The 19408-nt window shown below is 48.8% G+C and overlaps 1 protein-coding gene across 1 annotated transcript in view; it reads right to left on the bottom strand.

The window, feature by feature from the left end:
* LRP4 (LDL receptor related protein 4) overlaps positions 1-19408 on the bottom strand; it is a 48290-nt gene that overhangs the window by 3233 nt on the left and 25649 nt on the right. Inside the window, exons 19-37 of the mRNA XM_045825348.1 lie at positions 18763-18868; positions 17796-17997; positions 16133-16322; positions 15913-16044; positions 14936-15076; positions 14485-14571; positions 14207-14378; positions 13402-13564; positions 13054-13279; positions 12394-12697; positions 10981-11199; positions 10702-10836; positions 9731-9839; positions 7888-8032; positions 7520-7633; positions 7009-7144; positions 4314-4381; positions 3680-3767; positions 2129-2270 (exon numbers count right to left, since the gene is read on the bottom strand). Of these exons, the coding sequence (XP_045681304.1) occupies positions 2129-2270; positions 3680-3767; positions 4314-4381; positions 7009-7144; positions 7520-7633; positions 7888-8032; positions 9731-9839; positions 10702-10836; positions 10981-11199; positions 12394-12697; positions 13054-13279; positions 13402-13564; positions 14207-14378; positions 14485-14571; positions 14936-15076; positions 15913-16044; positions 16133-16322; positions 17796-17997; positions 18763-18868 (2879 nt within the window). The remainder of the gene's footprint in view (positions 1-2128; positions 2271-3679; positions 3768-4313; positions 4382-7008; positions 7145-7519; positions 7634-7887; positions 8033-9730; positions 9840-10701; positions 10837-10980; positions 11200-12393; positions 12698-13053; positions 13280-13401; positions 13565-14206; positions 14379-14484; positions 14572-14935; positions 15077-15912; positions 16045-16132; positions 16323-17795; positions 17998-18762; positions 18869-19408) is intronic.

Below are 19408 nucleotides of genomic sequence, written 5' to 3' on the forward strand. Positions count from 1 at the left end.
TTACCGGTTCGATTCCCAGTCAAGGCGCACGTCTGGGTTGCAGGTCAGGTCCCCAGTTGGGGGCATGCAAGCAGCAACCAATGTCTCTCTCTCACATCAATGTTTCTCACCCTGTTTCTCCCTTCCTTCCCCTCTCTTTAAAAATACATAACATCAAGCCCTGGCTGGCAAAGCTCAGTGGATTGAGCGCGGGCTGGGAACCAAAGCATTGAAGGTTCGATTCCCAGTCAGGGTACATGCCTGGGTTGCAGGCCACGGCCCCCAGCAACCGCACATTGATGTTTCTCTCTCTCTCTTTCTCCCTCCCTTCCCTCTCTAAAAATAAATAAATAAAATCTTTAAAAATTTTTCTCTTAAAAAAATACATAATGTCTTTAAAAAACAAAAAATGAAAAAAATCCTCTTATTTGGGTTCTAAGTGTCAATCCGTTGGTGTCCTACAGCCTAAAAGCTTTTGTGGGAGGTTATTCTGGCTCTGCTCTCATGAGCCTTGGGACCATTCCCCAGCAACCTGGGATGGCTCCAAGGAGAGCCTTAATTAAGTTCTACTCAGGCTTCTCCCTTTATGGGTTCCTCAAAGGGTAGCCTTACTCCTGGTTTCTGGGGGATACCCATCAACATGCCAGCAGTGCCAGGAGAAAATGGGCCATGGCTTGAGTTCTATCCCTGGGACAGTGTCCTTGCCAAGAACACTGCCACTGCCGCTCTGCTTTAGTGACGACTCATTTCTACAGATATTTACTGAGCTTCTGCACAGAGCAGGGTGCTCGGGTGATCGAGCAATGTGAAGTCGTCCCTGCCCTCCGGGAGAGACGACTCCCTGGATCAAGCAGACAGAGACAGAGCACGCCAGCACACATGCACGCACACACGCGTGCCCAGTCACCCGGCACACCCTCCAGGCTGATGTTAGTGTAGGGCACGATGCAGGCCACTCAGAGTCCTCATCACAGAGACACGACGGGAAAGTTAGGGAGAGGCAGGGGACATGGCACTAGCAATCTGGGGGACACCACTCCCTCTGCAAACACACAGGTACCTGAAATCAAGAGGAAATCAGAAGAGAAAGGGTGAGAGACTATCAGAGGGATGAAAAAGCTGCTGGGGAAAAAGCATACAACAGAAGAAAGAGGTCACATGATTTTATCTTCTAACCTCTGGCCCTCAATGGGGTCGTTCTCTGGCGTATCAGTCGCTCCGAGAACCCGAGAATCTTTAAGAGTCTTTTTCACACTGCAAGCCATCCTGCAGGTTCTGTGTGGCTTGTAGTGGAAGCTTTTTAAATGGGGGAATTCATGGATCCAGAAAGCACCTAGTTATTATGTAAAGTGGATTCATTATGCATGGGAACCCTGTAGGTGTGAGGGCAGGTTTTGACTGTGCCTCACAGGCCAACAGAGTGGACTGATTAAAGTCTCAGAAGGGATAGCTTTTGAGGAAGGGTTACAGGGGTTTAGAATAAACAAGAGTCGTATAAGACTAGATAAATCTGAAACCCCAGGCTATAGTTCCCTAGTGGAAGTAGGACTATTTTTCATGCCTAAACATCCAGCAAGTAATTTTTCACTGGAACAAGGAAGGAGGTAAAAAGAACAAAAGCATGTAAACCGGAATTCTAGAGAAATCCCTTAAGGCCCTGGGGAGGAAGAGCAAAGCACCAGCCATTCTCAGCCACAGGTGCCGACAGCTTGGATCAGAGGTTAGAAGAGGAAGAGTCCAGGAACCCCTGGGGTTTTGTGGGGGTGGTCTGGGAGTTTGGGGGCTGTTTCTGGGGGGGGGGGCACAGCTCACCACAGGGGAATGATAACTCCAGGAGGGAAAGAAGCTACGAGTCTGGCAAACTATCTCCTGTGCACACTCCCACGCTTTCAGATCTACACCTTCTGGGATCTGTTTCCTAACCTCGCTCTCACTAGGGTCCTTCGAGAATCTAGACCTGGAAACTGAGCCGATTTATGATTCCAGATCTTAGAAACCCACATCACACTCAGTTCTCCTGTTCACTATAACTTCCAAAGTGGCAGATGGGACTACCCAGCGGCCTTTACTGACTTATTCAGGCAGTTGGAGAGCAATTCTTCTCCCCGCTCCGCAAAAGCACCCCTTCAATATAAATTTTAATTTTTACCTCTTTCTTGTAGCACAGTTGGTTGTACATGGCTGGCTTCGGGATTGCTTCAATTTTCACTTCCTGAGTGGAGGTTCGGTAGGAGGGGTTGCTGTAGGTCAGGTTCCCCATTCCAGGCTCAGTTAACTTGGATTTTCTGTGTCTTTAGGAGGAAAGACAATGAGGAATCAGTTCAGATCTTTGTGCGGGCGACATCCAGGGAACTTGTAACCTGAGTGTGGTAGGAAGCCTCCAAGAGGAGGGCCCAGTGATCTCCGCCTCCTGGTACTCACACCCTTGGAATCCCTGCCCCTTGAGTGTGGGCCAAATTTGGTGACTCCCTTCTCATGAACAGATGATGCAAACATGATGGATACTATTCAACAGATTAAGTTACGAAGAAATGTATGGTTTGCATCTTACATTGCCTTTGCTTTCTTACTTTCTCTTACTGTTATTCCAGGGGAAGTAAGCTGCCACGGTGTAAGCTGTCCCCTGAAAAGGCCCATAAGGCAAGGGACTGATGAGGGATTCTCCACCCAACAGCCAGCAAGGAACTGAGGCCCTCCATCTATCAGCCTGCGAATCTGCCAGCCACAACCTGAGTGCTCTTGGAAGGGGATCCTTCCGCAGTCAAGCCCTGGATAAGACCACAACCCTGGCTAATACCTGGAGGGCAGCCCTGTAAGAGACCTTAAAGCAGAGGGACCCAGCTAAGCTGCATCCAGATTTCTAACCCACAGAAATCATGAGATAATGAATGGTTGTCATTTTAAGTTGCTAAAGTGGGGAAATTTGTTACACGGCAGTAGGTAACTGACACATAGAGCTTTAGAGTCAAGACAGATCTATGTTTCAATACAACTGTTACTTACTAGCTGGACATAATCTACACTTTCTGAACCTTAGATCCACATCTGTAAAGTAAGGAATAATAATACCTTTGTTACAAAGTTGTCATGGCATTGATACATATTCATTAAATGGCAACTGTTGTTATTGTTGTCAGCAGGAGCTGCAGCAGCAGCAGCAGCAAAATCCTGACATTTTTGCTGCAAGTTGTGTTTAAGACATTTGGGAGAGATATATATGGCCATAAAAAGATCATAAATTGAAAATGACACACTCCAGCTTCCCAGGAAGATCCCTACTGAGCAATGATATATCAATCAATATTATGGTAAAGGGCTGTGTTTGTGTGAAGAGATAATCATTTCCAACTTCAATGGTTTGGAGTAGCGTGGGGTAAGGGAGAAGCAGATGCTTGAGTCAGTCCCAGCTTTGGCTCTTCCTGTGCGACCCTGGGTAACACCTGCTGTGCCCTCAGCACACTAGTTGGTAAAGAAAAATCCCAAGGGTTGCCGTGGCCGTGAAATGAGGGCTTGAGCTGTGACTGCAGAAGAAGAGTAAGAATTCAGATTTCTGCCTTTCCCTTCTGCTGCTCTGACCAGGAACCTAACTTCGAAATGAGGCGATAAGAGGTCAAATTAGCAAGCTGTGGAGCTTCAGGAAATCCCAACGCGTTGACGAGGACCAACGAGCATGTGGCCCCTGCAGAGAGGCTGAGGTTACCTGTAGAGCATCAACGCCGCAGTCACCACCAGAATCAGCAGAATACTGAGGAGTCCACCGATGACGTAACTGACGTGAAGTCCTTCCCCTAGGAAGAACAGAGGGACACTAGGCGGGGACCACTGACAACTTCTAGCTGGTTTCAGGGGTGGGAAAATGAAGGGCCCCTTTCATAGGTGTTGGATCCCATGCCATCCGAGGATGGCTATGGACCCCTCCTCCGAGGAGAGGCCATGGGGGTAGATGGCTGAGAAGAAACCTGTTTCTCAGTCAGCATCTCTGATCCTAATTCTACCACTTACTGGCTGTATATTATGTAGGACAAGATGCTTTAGCTAAGTTTCAGTAATAAGTTGCTCATAGGGATGGTGGAGGTTAAATGTGTGTGTATACAAATACATATACATATACATATACATATACATACACGCACACACATATGGCTTAACAAGTGCCTGGCATATGGCAAGTACTCCATAAGTGGTGGCTGTTATGTTTATTCTTTCTGTGGATTTAGTCTAAGAAAAGGGTTCATAAATGCCAAAGAGTCCCAATGAAGGTTCTGGAAGATGTCAGTGGAGGCTTATATTCCTTACATATTATTCTTCAGAGCAGTTGGGCACTCCTGGCTTACCTGGAGCAGCAGGTACGGCCTCATTGGAATGTGCACAGAGACCCAGCTGGGCATCCTTCTCAGAGCATCTGTGGGCACAGAAGACTGAATGTGAAGACCACCAGTGTTGGGTAAAGATCTTGCCTTTCCCCAGCGAAGGGGGAAAGCCCTGTGAGTGGGGCTTGCAGATATGGGAGATGGTTCCAGGTGGGAGATATCAGAAGTACGGAGAGAGCAGCACCAGGAAATCCACGAAATCCATGGGAGACAGTGTCTTCAAGGTGCTATACCGTGTTTAAATGGGTTGAAAAGTATGTATCGTTTTAAAAGGAGAAGCAGGTTTGAGAATGATCTGGAAGTCTGCTGAGAGAACCCTAAGAACATCAATAGTCGGCTTTATTAAACTACCAGGATAAGCTGAAAGAAGCTACCAGCCAAGCAAACTGATTAAAGATGATCACAAGGTCTAAAGAGACATAAAACAAACAGACAAACAAACAAACAAACAAACAAACCACCAAACTGTTTTTCCCCCTTTATTCTTTCACAAGGGAATATGCAAGACATCCAGAGGGAGGGCTCAGACAACTAACACGAAGTGCTGAAAAGGTAACTTCCTTGCGGTACATTATTAGCAGGCAACTACAGGCACCTCCTAAAAGCCTGGGCAAAAGAAACTTGCTATGACATCTGAAACCAAGATGCATTGAATCTTCAACCAGAACTGACAGTAAGAAAAGATCTGAGAAGGGCCCTGGCTGGTGTAGCTCAGTGGATTGAGTGCAGGCTGTGGACCAAAGGGTTGCCGGTTCAATTCCTAATTGGGGCACATGCCTGGGTTACAGGCCAGGTCCCTGGTGAGAGGTGTGTGAGAGGCAACCACACACTGATGATTCTCTCCTTCTCTTTCTCCTTCCTTTCCCCTCTCTCGAAAAATAAATAAATAAAATCTTTTAAAAAAAAAGAAAATATCTGAGTAGGGTTCAAAATTTTTCCAAGTAAACCCAAAGAAAATCAGAGATTAATAACGGTTGATAGTATGATACTTAAAAGTTAGTGAGAAAGATATATCTATATATCTGCATGTTTGCTTTTGTACACAAACACTTCCAAAAAGGGAAAATGGGACTTCCAGAATGAAGTTAATCCTGTGCAAATCTTACAATTTTAGGGATATGTGTCTAGAGTTCTTATTTGGGATTATTATGTTTCTGTTTTCAGAACTGAAATCAAGTGTTACTTATCTTTTAAGCTACAGATACTGATTACAATGAAAAAAAACACTGTTCTAATAGAAGAGTGTTGCAAAGACTTGGAAATGAAGTCACTGTGTCAAAAAGGTGTCTGCACTCCCGTGTTCGGTGCAAGCTTATTACAATAGCCAAGACATAGAAACAACTTAAGTGACTGTCAACAAATGAATGGATAGAGAAAATGTGATTATACACATACAGTGGAATATTATTCGGTCATAAAAAGAAGGAAACCCTGCCATTTGAGACAATATGGATGGAACTTGAAGGCATTAGGGTGAGTGAAGTCAGACAAAGACAAATACCATATAATATCCCTTAAATGTAGAGTCCAAAAACAGAAAATCGAACTCGTACACACAGAGTACAGATTGGTGTTCACCGGGGGTGGGAGGTGGGGGTGGGAAACAGAATGAACGAAGGTAGTGAAAAGGAACAAACCTCCAGTTACAAGACAAGTAAGTCCTGGGGATGTAACATAGTGCATGGAGACTAGAGTTAATAATGCCACATTTCTGAAGGTTGTAAAGAGGGTAGATCAAAAAAGTTCTCATCATAAGAAAAAAATGTGTAACTATGTGGTGATGCATGCTAACTAAACTTATAATCATTTTGCAATAAATACTTATATCAAACTAAAGAATATTAAAAGCAGTTACATATGGGCATTTATTTCTCCTTTATTTCTATCTGCATTTTCTAACTGCAAGTAAAACATTCACTTTGTAAAAAAGAATTTCTCTAAATTGAAGAAAAATTAAAAAATTCTCTAAATTGAAGGTAACATGATATTCCATAAATTTATGATGTGCATTTTTTCTACGTTTTGACGTTGCTGAAATAGGAAAGTGTCTTACAATCAATAGGATCTCACAGTTGCTATTGGTCGTTTCTTTGGTTTAGTTTCTCAAATCAGGATCTGTCTTAAATTGATAGCATGTTCAATGTAATGAAACAGCATTTTACTTGAGACCTGCACGTAGCTATGCTTCTTAGTTAGCAGTGATGTGTGTGTGTGTGGGCATATGTCATGCACAGGTGCACACGGACATACATCACGTACAGGTATCTGGGGGTTAAAGGCAGCCTGAACTAAGGCTGTAACATCCCTGGACATTTCCAAGTCATAGACCCGCAGTGCAGACACCACTGTGACTTGGTGGTTTCTAAGTAAATTGTAGGACCAGACCATATACTAAACCCGTGTGTGAGAGCACATGCCACAGAACGAAAGGAAACTGAGCGATTCCTCTGTGAAGCTGCTCTAAAGCTCCTTGCCCTCAGATCACCTGCGACAATCTTATGAGTCTAAACGTCATCTCCTGCCCTGAACAGCAGGGACCGACGGCTAACGATGTGACCTACCTCCCATCTGCCAGAATCAAGGTGCGACTCGGGTTTTCTGTGAGCAGGAGATGATGATTTGACTCAAAGGGCCCTCAATCACATGTGAACCCACTTACCTTCCTTCCGCCTCCTCCAGAGGTGTGCGGGTCCGAGTGGGGGAGGAATGCAAGGTGGTAGGTAGAGTGTTGGTTAGCACTGGGTTCCTTTCATTCATGCTGGTAACCCTGGGAGCTGGGGGCACCAGGCCAGGTACTGGAGAGAAAAAGAGAATCGGGGTGGATCACTGAAGCCCCAGTCTCTACATATGGTCCAAGAGTAGCATCTGGAGAACTCGGCAAACGAATCTTTTAGCTGCCCTGATCTTAGGTACCCTCATTAGAGGACTGTGTCAACACTGTAACTACAAAGGATCTGAATCCCAATATTAATAGCTCTGGGTGGGCTGGCTGGCTCACAGAGGCACAGACCAATTCCATTCTAGTAAATACAGACAGAGCGACTACTCCCAGTCACTCCTCTCTCAGACCCTCTGAGGGGGACCCCACCCAGAAGGATAAAGCTGAGGCTGCTGCTCCCCTCTCCTTCCAAGGGCTCTGCTGTCCCTGGAGGCCGTTCAGTCCCACTCACCAAGGGAGCAGGGCCGGCCATCGGGCTCGTCAGGACAGGCACACACAAAGTCCGAGGCTCTGGCAAAGCAGAGATGGGTGCAGCCTCCGTTGTTCACACCACAGGCATTGGTCCCTGGGGGCAAAGAACGAGAATATCTAGCCTGTGACAGAATTAAGTCTCTGAGTAGAATTAAATCCAGGGCTACCTCATTCCCAGGAGCAGAGAGCAGGAGGCATATAACCACAAGGGGCTAAAAAAGCCCAGGAGCTTAAAATGTGAACCAAAAGGCTTGCCGTGCCTCTAACTGTCTTGGCCGTGAACAGTCCCTGGGGTGACCCCCACCCCCACCCATGGTAGGGAGGCAGGCTTAGGACCCAGCAGCCCACCTGTCTGCCGCTGAGGAGAAACCACAATGATATCCATGAGCCCTTCCACATTGGCCAACACTGTCTCCTTGTTCCGGCCTGAGTACTTGTCAACACGCTGGATTGACTTGGTCTGCCAGTCTGTCCAGTAGATCCACCTGTCCTGCTACTCAAAAGGGAAGCCCAAAAAACAGGAAATATCGTTCATCAGTCAGACCCCAGTCCGGCTTCCATGCCTCAGCATGTGCACCCCCTCTGCTGAAATGCCCTCTCCTCTCATCCACCAGGATGTGACACTGGCCAGGAAATCTGCCCCCGATCTATAGAGAAATTACCATTCTCTCCTCCGTGCTGTTCTGTGCTGTGTCCTCACTTCTACAAGTGAGTGTTGACATTCTACGGTCATTTGTTCACATGTCTGTCTGTCCTGCCAGGTCAGGTTCTTCAAGTTCATCTCTCAGTTTCCAACACCTAACACTTATTTTGCACTTGGTCAGTTGCTCAGTGACTAAGTGGGTTCCCGTACCTAGCATATAGGAGTGAACTAGAGGGTCCTTCTAAGGTCCCTGCTCTTCTGGGCCCTTCAGTCAGAGCCCTGGTAAGTCCTCTGGTTACTTCTGTGGGCAGCTGATTCTAGTGCAGTGATCTTGAGAGTCTCAAGCAGGGGTGGGGAGGGGCAATGAACTCGGTTCCCCTCTTGCACCCAGGTTACACGTCAGAAAACTTCATGGGAGACTTATAGATTGAAAAACCATATTCAAAATTACCCTGTAGCCCTGGCAGAGTAGCTCAGTTGGTTAGAGCATTGTCCCAATACATCAAGATTGTGGGTTCGATCCCCGGACAGGGCACATACAAGAATCAATTAATGCATGAATAACTGAAACAACAAATCATTGTTTCTCTTCTCCTCTATCTAAAAAAAAAATCAATCAATAAAAAAAATTAAAAAAAAAACAACCTATCTTGTAGTTTTACCTTTGGAGTATGGCAAAGAAAAAGTCTATCATTAAGTAAGCCAGACAAAATCCTATTGGCCGGTAGGATATAATGCAGAATACAGGCAAGTGGATGTCTGTCAAAAAGGCACGGAGACTTTTAAATGACTGAGAGTCCCTGTTTTGGTCCCAGGCTTTGTAGATCCCCTCTGTCCTTCCCTGAATTATTTTACTCAGGGTTAGAACTCTCAAAACTGACAGCCGGTAATAATCAAAATGATTAGAAATAGTAAGCACTGAGTGCCAGAGAGTGTGCTAATGCTCAATGTATATTTGAGGAGGATACTATTATTAGACTCATTCGTTAAACTATATGCAGGTAAGTGAAGCTTAGAGAAGTCCAATGCCTTTTTCAAAGCTGCACAGTTCCTTACTGACACAGACAGAACTTGAACTCACAGAGCTAGCACGTCGGGGGTGCGCAGTGAACTCTGACTGACTGGCTAGCTGCCTCAAATCTCTGGCTCTTAGCCACTCTATCCCACTGCCACTGAGTGGGCAGCCTGATATCCGGTGTCGGGACCCCAGCATTAGGATCAACTGGGGAATTTGTTAAAATGCATATTCCTCAGCCCAACCCCGATGAAGCAGGTTCTCTAAATCCAGGAACATGTATTTTAACAAGCCCTGTGGCCAATTCTGTGCGCCACCACTGAAGAGCCACTCCTGTGAATGCTGGGACACGGGAGCGGTGGGGCGGCACCAGCAGAGCACGTGGCGGCCAGGATTCAGTGTACAGGAAAACACCCCTAAAATGAACTTCTACAGCACACCTGTTCGGTAGCCTCTAGGGTTGAGGCTGCCGATTTAGAACCCCAAGGAAACACCCCCATTAAGGAGTTTAGTTACCTTTCCTGAGCTAGTACCTGAGTGAGGGCAAAGGGGTGGGACACGTGGCTGACCAAGATCTGCCGAAGCTTCCCACTGAGGTCAGCGCTCTCAATCCGGTCCAGGTGTGCATCTACCCAGTAGATCCTGTGCAGGAAAGGAGACGAGGGCGGCTGCTCAAACTGCTTGCCAGGGAGCCCCACCCTCTGGGAGCCCCGCCCTCCCTGCTCAGCAGCTGTCTGTCCCTTCCTGAGCTGAGCTGGCAAGAGCTGTGAGCGGTCAAGAAGCACCCTTGATGAGGGGCCACTGGGAGTCCCAAGGCCGAACAGGAGAAGATGGTGACTCGTCAGTGGGGACACCAGGGCTGTTCTGAGCAGGGGGTAGACCCTCCAATGACCTCGGAGGGGCCACCAACCAGTCTCATCTTCAGCAACTCCATCACCCTTTGATTCCGACCTAAGAATTGAAGCCCAAACTCCTACGAATGCTCAAGAAGAGACTTGGTTTACAAGAGCGTCGCTGAGGGTGAAGGAAGAGGGTACTCCTCATCTCCATTCCATCTCCCGGGGACACTTTCCTTTCCCTTCTCCTGAGGGCAGAGAGGGGAGCCGACTGCTTCACAGACCCCGCCACCCTCCTCTGCCCTTTAGCATTCTCCACCCAGACAGTTGCAAACTCCAGTGTCCGAAGGGATCAGGAGAGTAAGAAATGTGCAGGATCGGCCCTTAAATGGATGGGGGTGGCGGGACCTGTGGCCCAGCCAGAGGACACGCTCTGCCAAACTCACTCAAAACCATGCAAACCAGACAAATAAAACCCAGCCCAGAGAGAGCTGAGGGCTGGCTTCAGCAACCCCTGCTCTAAGAATGTATTGGCTCAGCCTTCTCGCTGCTTTCCTCTCCCCTACCTGCTAACAGCTTTCCATCCCTTTATTCTCACTGCTTCGATCTCCAGCATCCTCTCCTCTGCCCACCCTGATTCGGGAGGCTGTTTGGGATAGGATTCCCACCTGCGGGTGTCGTAGTCCAGGGTAAGGCCATTGGGCCAGCCCAGGTCTGTGTTGATGAGGACCTTCCTCTCAGAGCCGTCCAGGTTTGCCCGCTCGATCTTGGCAATGTGGCCCCAGTCTGTCCAGAAGAGGTACCTGAGACACAGCAGTGACATCAGCACTGAGACGTGGGGAGAAGGCACCCAGAGCTTGAGAGAATACGAGGGACATGCCGATACCATTAACAGAGGGCCTCTTCCCTCCTTCCCTGGGTCTCCTTTCTGCTGGCCATACACTTACCCCTTCCTGGGGAAAACGGCAATGGCCCGAGGCTCATCCAGGCTGTTGTTGACCAGCACTTTGCGGCAGGATCCATCTAGCCTGGAGGCTTCAATGGTATTTCGGCCGGTATCTGTCCAATACAGATTTCTGGCCACCCAGTCCACGGCCAGCCCGTCGGTGGTCTTCAGCCCCTGCCCGATCACTGTCTCCATGTTGCTGCCGTTCAGATCTGCTCGCCTTGGGGAAGAGCCCAGGGTTGGATGACTGACCACATGGACCAGCCGCAGACCGAAACCCCATTAATCCATGTTTCCAGAACTGCACCCCACCCCCTATGCCGTAAGCTCCACAGGGACAGAGACCAAGGGTACCTAGCGCAGTCGGTACACCAAATATTTGCAGAAATAATAAATAAATCCTTAGGAGGACTGAATGTTTCCTGCTGTAAATAAGGGGGCGTTCAGGTCCATGTCTTGCCAGAAGAAGGATTAACAATTCCCCAGTTACCTTAGGGAAGATGCAAGGATTGCTAGGGCGGCCGTTATAAAAAAAGGCCAATTTGGGAAAAGCTCCATGTGCATTTTTACAGAAGTTCTGTGCCAGGAAATTCAACCTCTGGATGAGGGACACATCACAGACACATGGGGGACTTCTCTAAACACAGGCCCCCCTGCTCCCCCACATGAGATTCTCCAGGGAGAGCGAAGGGGAAGGAGTGCCCTTGTTCCTGCACGTGAGCCCCTCTGCCCCTCGTACCGGTGGCAGGGCATCACGCTCCTCAGCCGTGCTGGGGTAAAAAAAAAATCAGTTAAAAAAATCCTTGTGAACCCTGGCTGGCGTAGCTCAGTGGACTGAGCGTAGGCTGCAAACCAAACCATCGCAGGTTCGATTCCCAGTTGGGGCACATGCCTGGGTTGCAGGCCACGGCCCCCAGCAACCACACATTGATGTTTCTCTCTCTCTCTCTTTTTCCCTCCCTTCCCTCTCTAAAAATAAATAAATAAAATCTTCAAAAAAAAATCCTTGTGAACAATGACAGCCGTGGCATTTGTCCGGGGCTCCTGTGTTACAGTACAGATACACGATTTATCTACACGGCCGATTCTTCAGCGAGTCTCCAAACTCCTTACAGCAATCCCAGGGCTCAGTGACAAAGGTAGAAGGTTCCGGGTCCCCAGCCTGACATGATCAGGGTTTTTTGTTTGTTTGTTTTACACATTGGACTTTTATTAAATCTTCAAACAACAATAGGAAACCCCCTCCAAGTCTGAAACCCTGTTGTAAGTGATAACACTACAAAGTGAACAAGTCAGGGTCAAACTCAGCTGTCAAACTGCTGAGTCCACTCAGAGGTCAGCACAGACCTTCCCCTCCCCCATCAGGGACTGGAAGCAGGTCTGTGTCCTCTGGAGGCTTCGGGGATCCTCATACCTGATAACATCCAGGAACACGTCTGTGTAATAGACCTTCCCGTCCACACTGTCATAGTCCAGGGAGATGACATTGTTCAGTTCGGGAACCGGAACGTGCACGTCTGTGTGGTCGCTGGTGTCCAGTGAGATGCGCCGGATGGAGCCGCGGCTGGAGAAGAGCAGGTAGGCCTCGGGAGAAGGGTCACAGGTCTTTCCGTCTCCTTTCAGCTGGATGCCAGTGGGGCAGGCACAGGAGAAGCCAGAGGGCCGAGGCAAGCAGAGGTGGGAGCAGCCGCCGTTTCTTGAGCCACACTTGTTAAACCCTGGTGATGAGAGAGAGAGAGAAGCATGAGTTTGCACACCCCGCCTGGAATATTGCCTGAATCTTACAAAGGCTCTAGTCTCTTGTGCCTGATTTTCTGCTGTTCTAAACAACAGCGCTTGGTGCCTGGCAGGGATGAGGCAGAAGAAACAGGAATGTTTCCAGGGGTCCTTTGAAAGTGACAGCAGGATATAGTTGTCATACCAGCCATACCCGGAAGGAACACAGCAAGATCCTGGCAGGGGGCTTAGGTAGGCCCCTGTGTCTGTGATTATAAAGAAACCTCTGTGCTCTCTGGTGTTGTGATGCCCCTAGAAAGCCAGAGGCTCTGGCTCACAGCCTCAGGGGTCTTCTCACCCAGTGGCTGTGCCCGGTCCACAGCCTGGATGTCCATGAGGCCTGGCAGGTTGGACCTCACCAGGATGACATTGCTGCCAGTCCCCTTGTCAGCACGGTGGATGCTACGAGTCTGCCAGTCTGTCCAGTAGATGTAGGAGTCGAGCAGAGTGAGGCCATATGGGTGCTGCACGGGCGACACCAGCGTGTGACGATTGGCACCATTCAAGTCAGCAACCTCAATTCGCTGTGGAGGAAGGAGAGGGTGGGACTGGCTATCGGTAAACAAGGAGCTCTCAGCAAGAGTTGCCAAACAGGCCTCTCCTGTCTTCCCGGGCTCCTGGGAAGCGGCAGGAGCGGGACTCTCACCTCGGTGTGGGCATCGGCCCAGAGCAGCTGGGAGCTGGCCTTGTCCACAGTCAGCCCATTGGGCCACCCCAGGTTGTTGCTGATGAGCACAGCCCGCTCCGAGCCATCCATTCCGGACCGCTCTAACTTGGCGTTCTCTCCCCAGTCTGTCCAGTACATGAACCTAAGCAAAGAAGAGTACCAGCTGGTCATTCCCACAGCTCCTGAATACTGCAGGGGCCTACAGGCTGCCAATCCTGTGAAAAATATTTTACATGCAACAAGGGGAGCTGTTGCGCCATGGCTACAGAGTTTCAGAGTTGCAAGATGAAAAGAGTTCCAGATATCTGCATTGCACTAATATGAATGTACTTCATACAACTGCACTTTACCCTGAGAAACGGTTAAGGTGGTACATTTATGTTCCTTTTCCTTTTACCACGATTAAAGAAGAAGTACTTTCCATGGATTATCTCAGTGAACCCTCACAAGAGTCAGCAGCTATGCATTTGCACTATCATCTCCACTTATCAGTCAGGAAGCTGAAAATCCGAGAGGTTAAAACACCAGTGTTAAGTGACAGGCACAGCTAATAAATGGCGAAGAAATCTGAATCCTGGATTTCTGAGTCCCAGGTTCATGCTTTTAACCTCTACACTCTGCTGCCACCCTGAAAGAAGATGTAACAGCACGGAACCGCCCCAGGGAGGTCAATGTCAATGTTCCGGTGAGGCAGGCTCGCCGTCCACTGCCCACGTTCGGCCCGTCCACAGCTCCCGCCGGGCTGGCCCACCCCGCCACCCTGCGTCACAGAGCCGGCTCTCACCCCATCTCGTGGTACAGCACGATGGCCCGGGGGCTGTCAAGATTCTGCCACACCAACACCTTCCGCATGGACCCGTCCAGGTTGCCCACTTCAATCCGGTTGGTTCCAGTGTCTGTCCAGTACACTTTCCGGCCAATGGCATCCACTGCGAGCCCATCTGTGGTTTGCAGCCCTGCAGGAAGTCAAGAGAGCACACTGGCTCCTGCCTTAAAACAGATGGGCTATTTCCCCAGCTCCATAGCCAGACAGGTGGCCCCTGGGCTGGGAGCAAGGCCCACCTGTGGTGATGATGTCCTCATGCTGTGAACCATCCAGGTTGGCACGGCTGATCCTGTGCAGCGTGCTGTCTGACCAATAGACTTTTCCTGGAAAGGGAAGGCTTGGCTCAGCCCGGACCCTCCACCCCCACCAAGGGACAGACACAGCTGACTCAGGCCCGAGACAAAAGGGCCGGTCCACAAGCCCTGTATCCCGTAGCAGAGGAAATTAATATAAATGCAGAAATGTCACATTAGGATAGCTCTTGGCAGAGGGGGAGAAGGGGGCCGGAAACCACAACCTTACAACCGAAGAGGAAGTACTGCAGGGACAGGAGCCCACACCGGGCCAGAGGGAATGGGGAGCCCCCAGGCTCTCACCAGCAGACAGAGGGCAGGAAAGAAAGGACAATGGTTGCTGTGGGGCAGGGGCAGAAGGCCTGGCGGGGGGTGAAAGGAGGGCCACACAGACCTTCTTGGGGATCCACTCCAATAGCAATGGTGTTCTTCATGGTGAGGTTGATGGGCACCACCACGTCGGCAAAATAAGGGATGTCCAGGGACACCATGCGTATGTCTATCCTCCTGGCGAAGATGAGGAAACTATTCATGCCTGCCCAGGTGGGGAGAGAAGGAAAGAGGACAGTCACCCAGAACAGCCATAAGGAGGACTTAGAGTACGGCAAACTGAACTTCACTCTCTGGCTCTGTTAGATGCTAGTTGAGTGTCCTGGGCAACTTACTTAAACTGTGCATCAGTTTTATCATCTGTACAGTGGGGACAATACCAGGGTGTCTGAGAGAGACACATCATGGGATTAAAAGAGATTATTATTTATAGACAGCAATTCAAAGACAGCTTTTCCCTCAGCATGGAGGCGCAATTCATAGCTCCTTTCTAACTAAATTCTCTGGGAAGTTGGGGTTCCCATGCAGCCTACCATGCAGCATCCCCTAGGGAGAAACACTGACTTCCAAAATTTGGGCAGCCAGGTCCCACTTCTGGGACGCATCGATCAAGGTGGTCACATAGCTTGTGCTGGTTATACACTCACAAAAGTGCCTCATCCGAGGGAAGTACCATTAGATTGTAGCTATCATATATTTTAATATTTATTATGAGTGGTTTGGGGCAGCGGGAACTACAGTGACTCATTCTGACCAAATCAGGATATAAGTAAAGTGTCTGAGAAAGGAGCATCTTTTATGAATATGCATGAAGACACCCTAAGGACAAGTTGGACCCTGCCTCCCATCCTGTGTCCCTGCTCCTTGGGTCCTCTGTCCTGGACTTCTCCTCTTTTCTACAAGCTCTGTCTCTCCCCTAAGCCTTAGAAGCACCAGGACTCACAGTTCCTCACACCACATCGATGTCCACCTACGGGGAAGGAAGAGAGCCACTGTCCTTCCCTGAGAGGCTCTCTCCAGGTCTCTGATGCTTAGACTCACCTGGTGAACAGGTCTTGCCATCAGGCATCAGGTTGATGCCTGTGGGGCAGGTACAGCTGAAGCCACTTGGATTTGGGGACCGAAGACACAAGTGGCTGCAGCCGCCATTCTCCATAGTGCATGGCGTGGACACTGGGTAGGGAGAAGGAGAGGGGTCAACAGTGAGTGCCACGGCTGAGGGAGGCTGAGAAGAAGCCCGGGTGGGCCAAGGGCTGCTCACCTGGGGGCCGCCGGCGGTGGAAGACGTGGATGTCCATGAGGTTCTCCAAATTCTCCTGCAGGGTCTCCCGGTCCAGCCCTGTCAGCCGGTCAGCACTCTGGATACTCTTGGTCTGCCAGTCCGTCCAATAGATGCGCTCTCCATAGAGGGTCAGCCCAAATGGGTGGGGGAGCTCGCTGCCAATCAGCACCTACCAGGGACCCAGCCTGTGTGTCATCCCCCAGCAAGAACCAACAGGACACAGCAGTGGCCAAGAGCTCAGGGGAGGAGTCAGAGTGCAGCTCGGCCACTACTGCCTGCTGTGTGACCTTGAGCCAGAGTTGTTTATAAAGCCTGTGAGCCTCCACCTGCTGATCCATGAGATGACTGTGATAATGCCTGGGTCCGAGGGTTGTATGACAATTGTAAAAGATCATGTATTATTTATATAATCTCCAAGTATCTCTGCACAAGTTGCTCACTAATATAAAAGGAAAAACAGCAACATTACAGCGGACACCATCTTCATGATGCAGTTAATGTCACAATAATGGGACGAACCAACATCTGTGCCTGCTGATGAGACACATTGAGAACTTAGGACAGGGCTTCACTTAATGTGCTGATAGTGGACCTGCCCTCAACACAGAACCTGAATCTAATCACAAGGAAATATCAGACAAAGTGAGGAATATTCTACATGATAACTGGCATTTACTCTTTAAAAATACCAAAGTCAATAAAGACATAAAAAGGCTGAGGAAGTACTTCAGATTAAAGATTGAAGAGATGTGATATTGAACACAGCTGTGATCTGGGATTGCATCCTGGACTACGATAGAAAAAGAAAACCTGTAAAGGACATCATGGGGACAACTGGCAGTGAAATTAATATTGACTATAAATTAGACAGTAACATTGTATGATTGTTAAAGTTATGATCTCTGCCCTGGCTGGTGTAGCTCAGCTGAGCGCGGGCTGCGAACCAAAGGGTTGCTGGTTCGATTCCCAGTCAGGGTACATGCCTGGGTTGTGGGCCAGGTCCCCATTTGGGGGTGCCCGAGAGGCAACCACACATTGATGTTTCTCTCCCTCTCTTTCTCCCTCCTTTCCCCTCTCTCTAAAAATAAATAAATAAAATCTTTGTTTAGAAAAAGTTCCTGATCTTGATCTTTGTACTGTGTTATGTAAGGCACTGTCCCTGTTCTTAGGAATTGTGCACTGGAATACTTTGGGGTCAAAGGCAGGGTGTCTCCAATTTAATCTGATGGTTCAGAAAAATAACGATGTAAGTGCATGTAGCAATAGACAGAGAGTGGTATAACAATGTGCCAAAATGTCAGTTACCGGTTCTTCTGACATTTCTTGCAACTTTTCTCTAAATTTGACATTATACCAAAATAAACAATAGCAAAAATAACTTAAGAGAGATCGTGGTGCAATTAGTGTTCATTGCAGTGATTCCTAGGACAGCCCTCATACCCCAGCCCGCCATCTGCACCAGTCCCAGTTTCCTTTCGTCGTCAGACAGCAGGGCCTCAGGGCTCTGGAGGGCAGCCACCGCCTCAGAGAAACAGCACATGGCCCATGCTGGGTCACCCCTCTGTCCCCCAGTGCCTGTCTGATGCCAGCCAGGAGTGATGCCCCGGGGGGCTGTGGGAGAATGCCTTAACACCACCCTTACCTTCCTTTTGCTGCCATCCAGTCCAGCAAATTCAATCGTCTTCATGCCGGCATCAGCCCAGTACAGCCGCTGGGACCCATAGTCAATGGCCAATCCATTAGGCCAGGTCAGATTGGAAGAGATGATGACCTGGCGGCCCGAGGCATCCATGCCGGCTCGTTCAATCTTGGGGCTCGAACCCCAGTCAGTCCAATACATGTACCTGGGCATAGACAGGGGAGGTATTACAAGCCTTCCAGTTTACACTCAGGGGGGATCCAGAGTCCCTAGGGTTTCAGGGTTTCTGCCTGCAGTAGCTGCCCCAGCTTCCTGCCTCAGTCCCCAGCCTGGGCTCAGAGCTGTCTGGAGGGTGTGTATCTTTTATCACTATCAAAAGTCACCGAGGGTCTTAATACAGGCAGAGCCCATGGCTCAAGGAGTGCTTGGCAAATAAGGCCTATTCGGGAATAAAGAAAGAAGGGAAGGGAGGATGGGGAATAAGAAATGTTTCCTCACTAGATAGGTTAAATAATTATAGTACAGAATTTTATGTAACCAATAAGAAGAACAATATATAAACCTATATAATATTCACAATCAAGTGGAAAGACATGCAAGGCATACAGTCATGTGAAAAAACAAAGTTACAAAGCAGCATGACACTGTTACAAAACCAACCCCTCACCCCCACCATCAAATGTACATATAGACATAGAGGAAAGTATGGAAAAAATACTCTCCACTGTTAACGATGGTTATTGCTGAAAAGTGAGATTACAGGGAGTCTTGACTTTCCATTAAAAAAAAAAGGAAAAGAAAAGAAGAAAGAAAACATGTAAAGGTTTCCTTGTCCACTGAGGAGACAGAGTTGTCACTGTGCTCTGTGTGCCCGTAAGAACTGGCTGCCGTCGCTTGCCCCAACTCCCCTCGAGCGAGCGCTCAGGTCTGGAAGGTGGGTGGGGCTCACTGCACAGGAGCAGGTACTCACCCGCCCATGGGTTCCACCACAATGTCTCGGGGACGATCAAGGTTCTCCCAGATGAGTACTGTCCTCATGCTGCCATCTGTGTTGGCCACTTCAATCCGATCTGTCCCTAGCAAGAAGTAGGGGACAAAGATATTAACTCTAGCCTCGGTCATTCACCCTCTTCCCTTCCATGCCCCGTACAGATGCCTGGCATGCAGTAGATGCTCAAGAAACACTTTGTGGTAGATGTCCAAGGAATAGCTGCAGAATTGAATTTCGAGAAGGAATTCAAGGAAGTGATCAGTTGCATTTCTTTGAAGAACAAGACTTTCTCAAACCAAGCAGCCCACTCTGTCCTGTCATTTCAAGGCAATGTTCCTCAAACTCCAGTGTGCATCAGAACCAGGAGAGCTTCTTAACTGAACCTAACCCCCTGAGGCAGCAGATCCAGGTTAGGGCCCAAGAATTTGCATTTCTAACAAGTTTCCATGTGACCTTGCTGCTGCTGGTTCAGGGACCACGTGTTCCGTAGCTCTGGTTTCAGGCATTGCCCTTGCCTCTCCCACTCACCTGGCTAATAGAGAATGTCTGTTTGACCAAGACAGGGATGGAAGGAAAATCAAAGGGCACAGTTTCCTCATGTGAAATGCCTCAAAACATTCTCAGG

This window comes from Phyllostomus hastatus, unplaced genomic scaffold (assembly GCF_019186645.2).
Source record: "Phyllostomus hastatus isolate PE091 unplaced genomic scaffold, TTU_PhHast_1.1 phas_scaffold_585, whole genome shotgun sequence".
NCBI classification, from domain to species: Eukaryota; Metazoa; Chordata; class Mammalia; order Chiroptera; family Phyllostomidae; genus Phyllostomus; species Phyllostomus hastatus.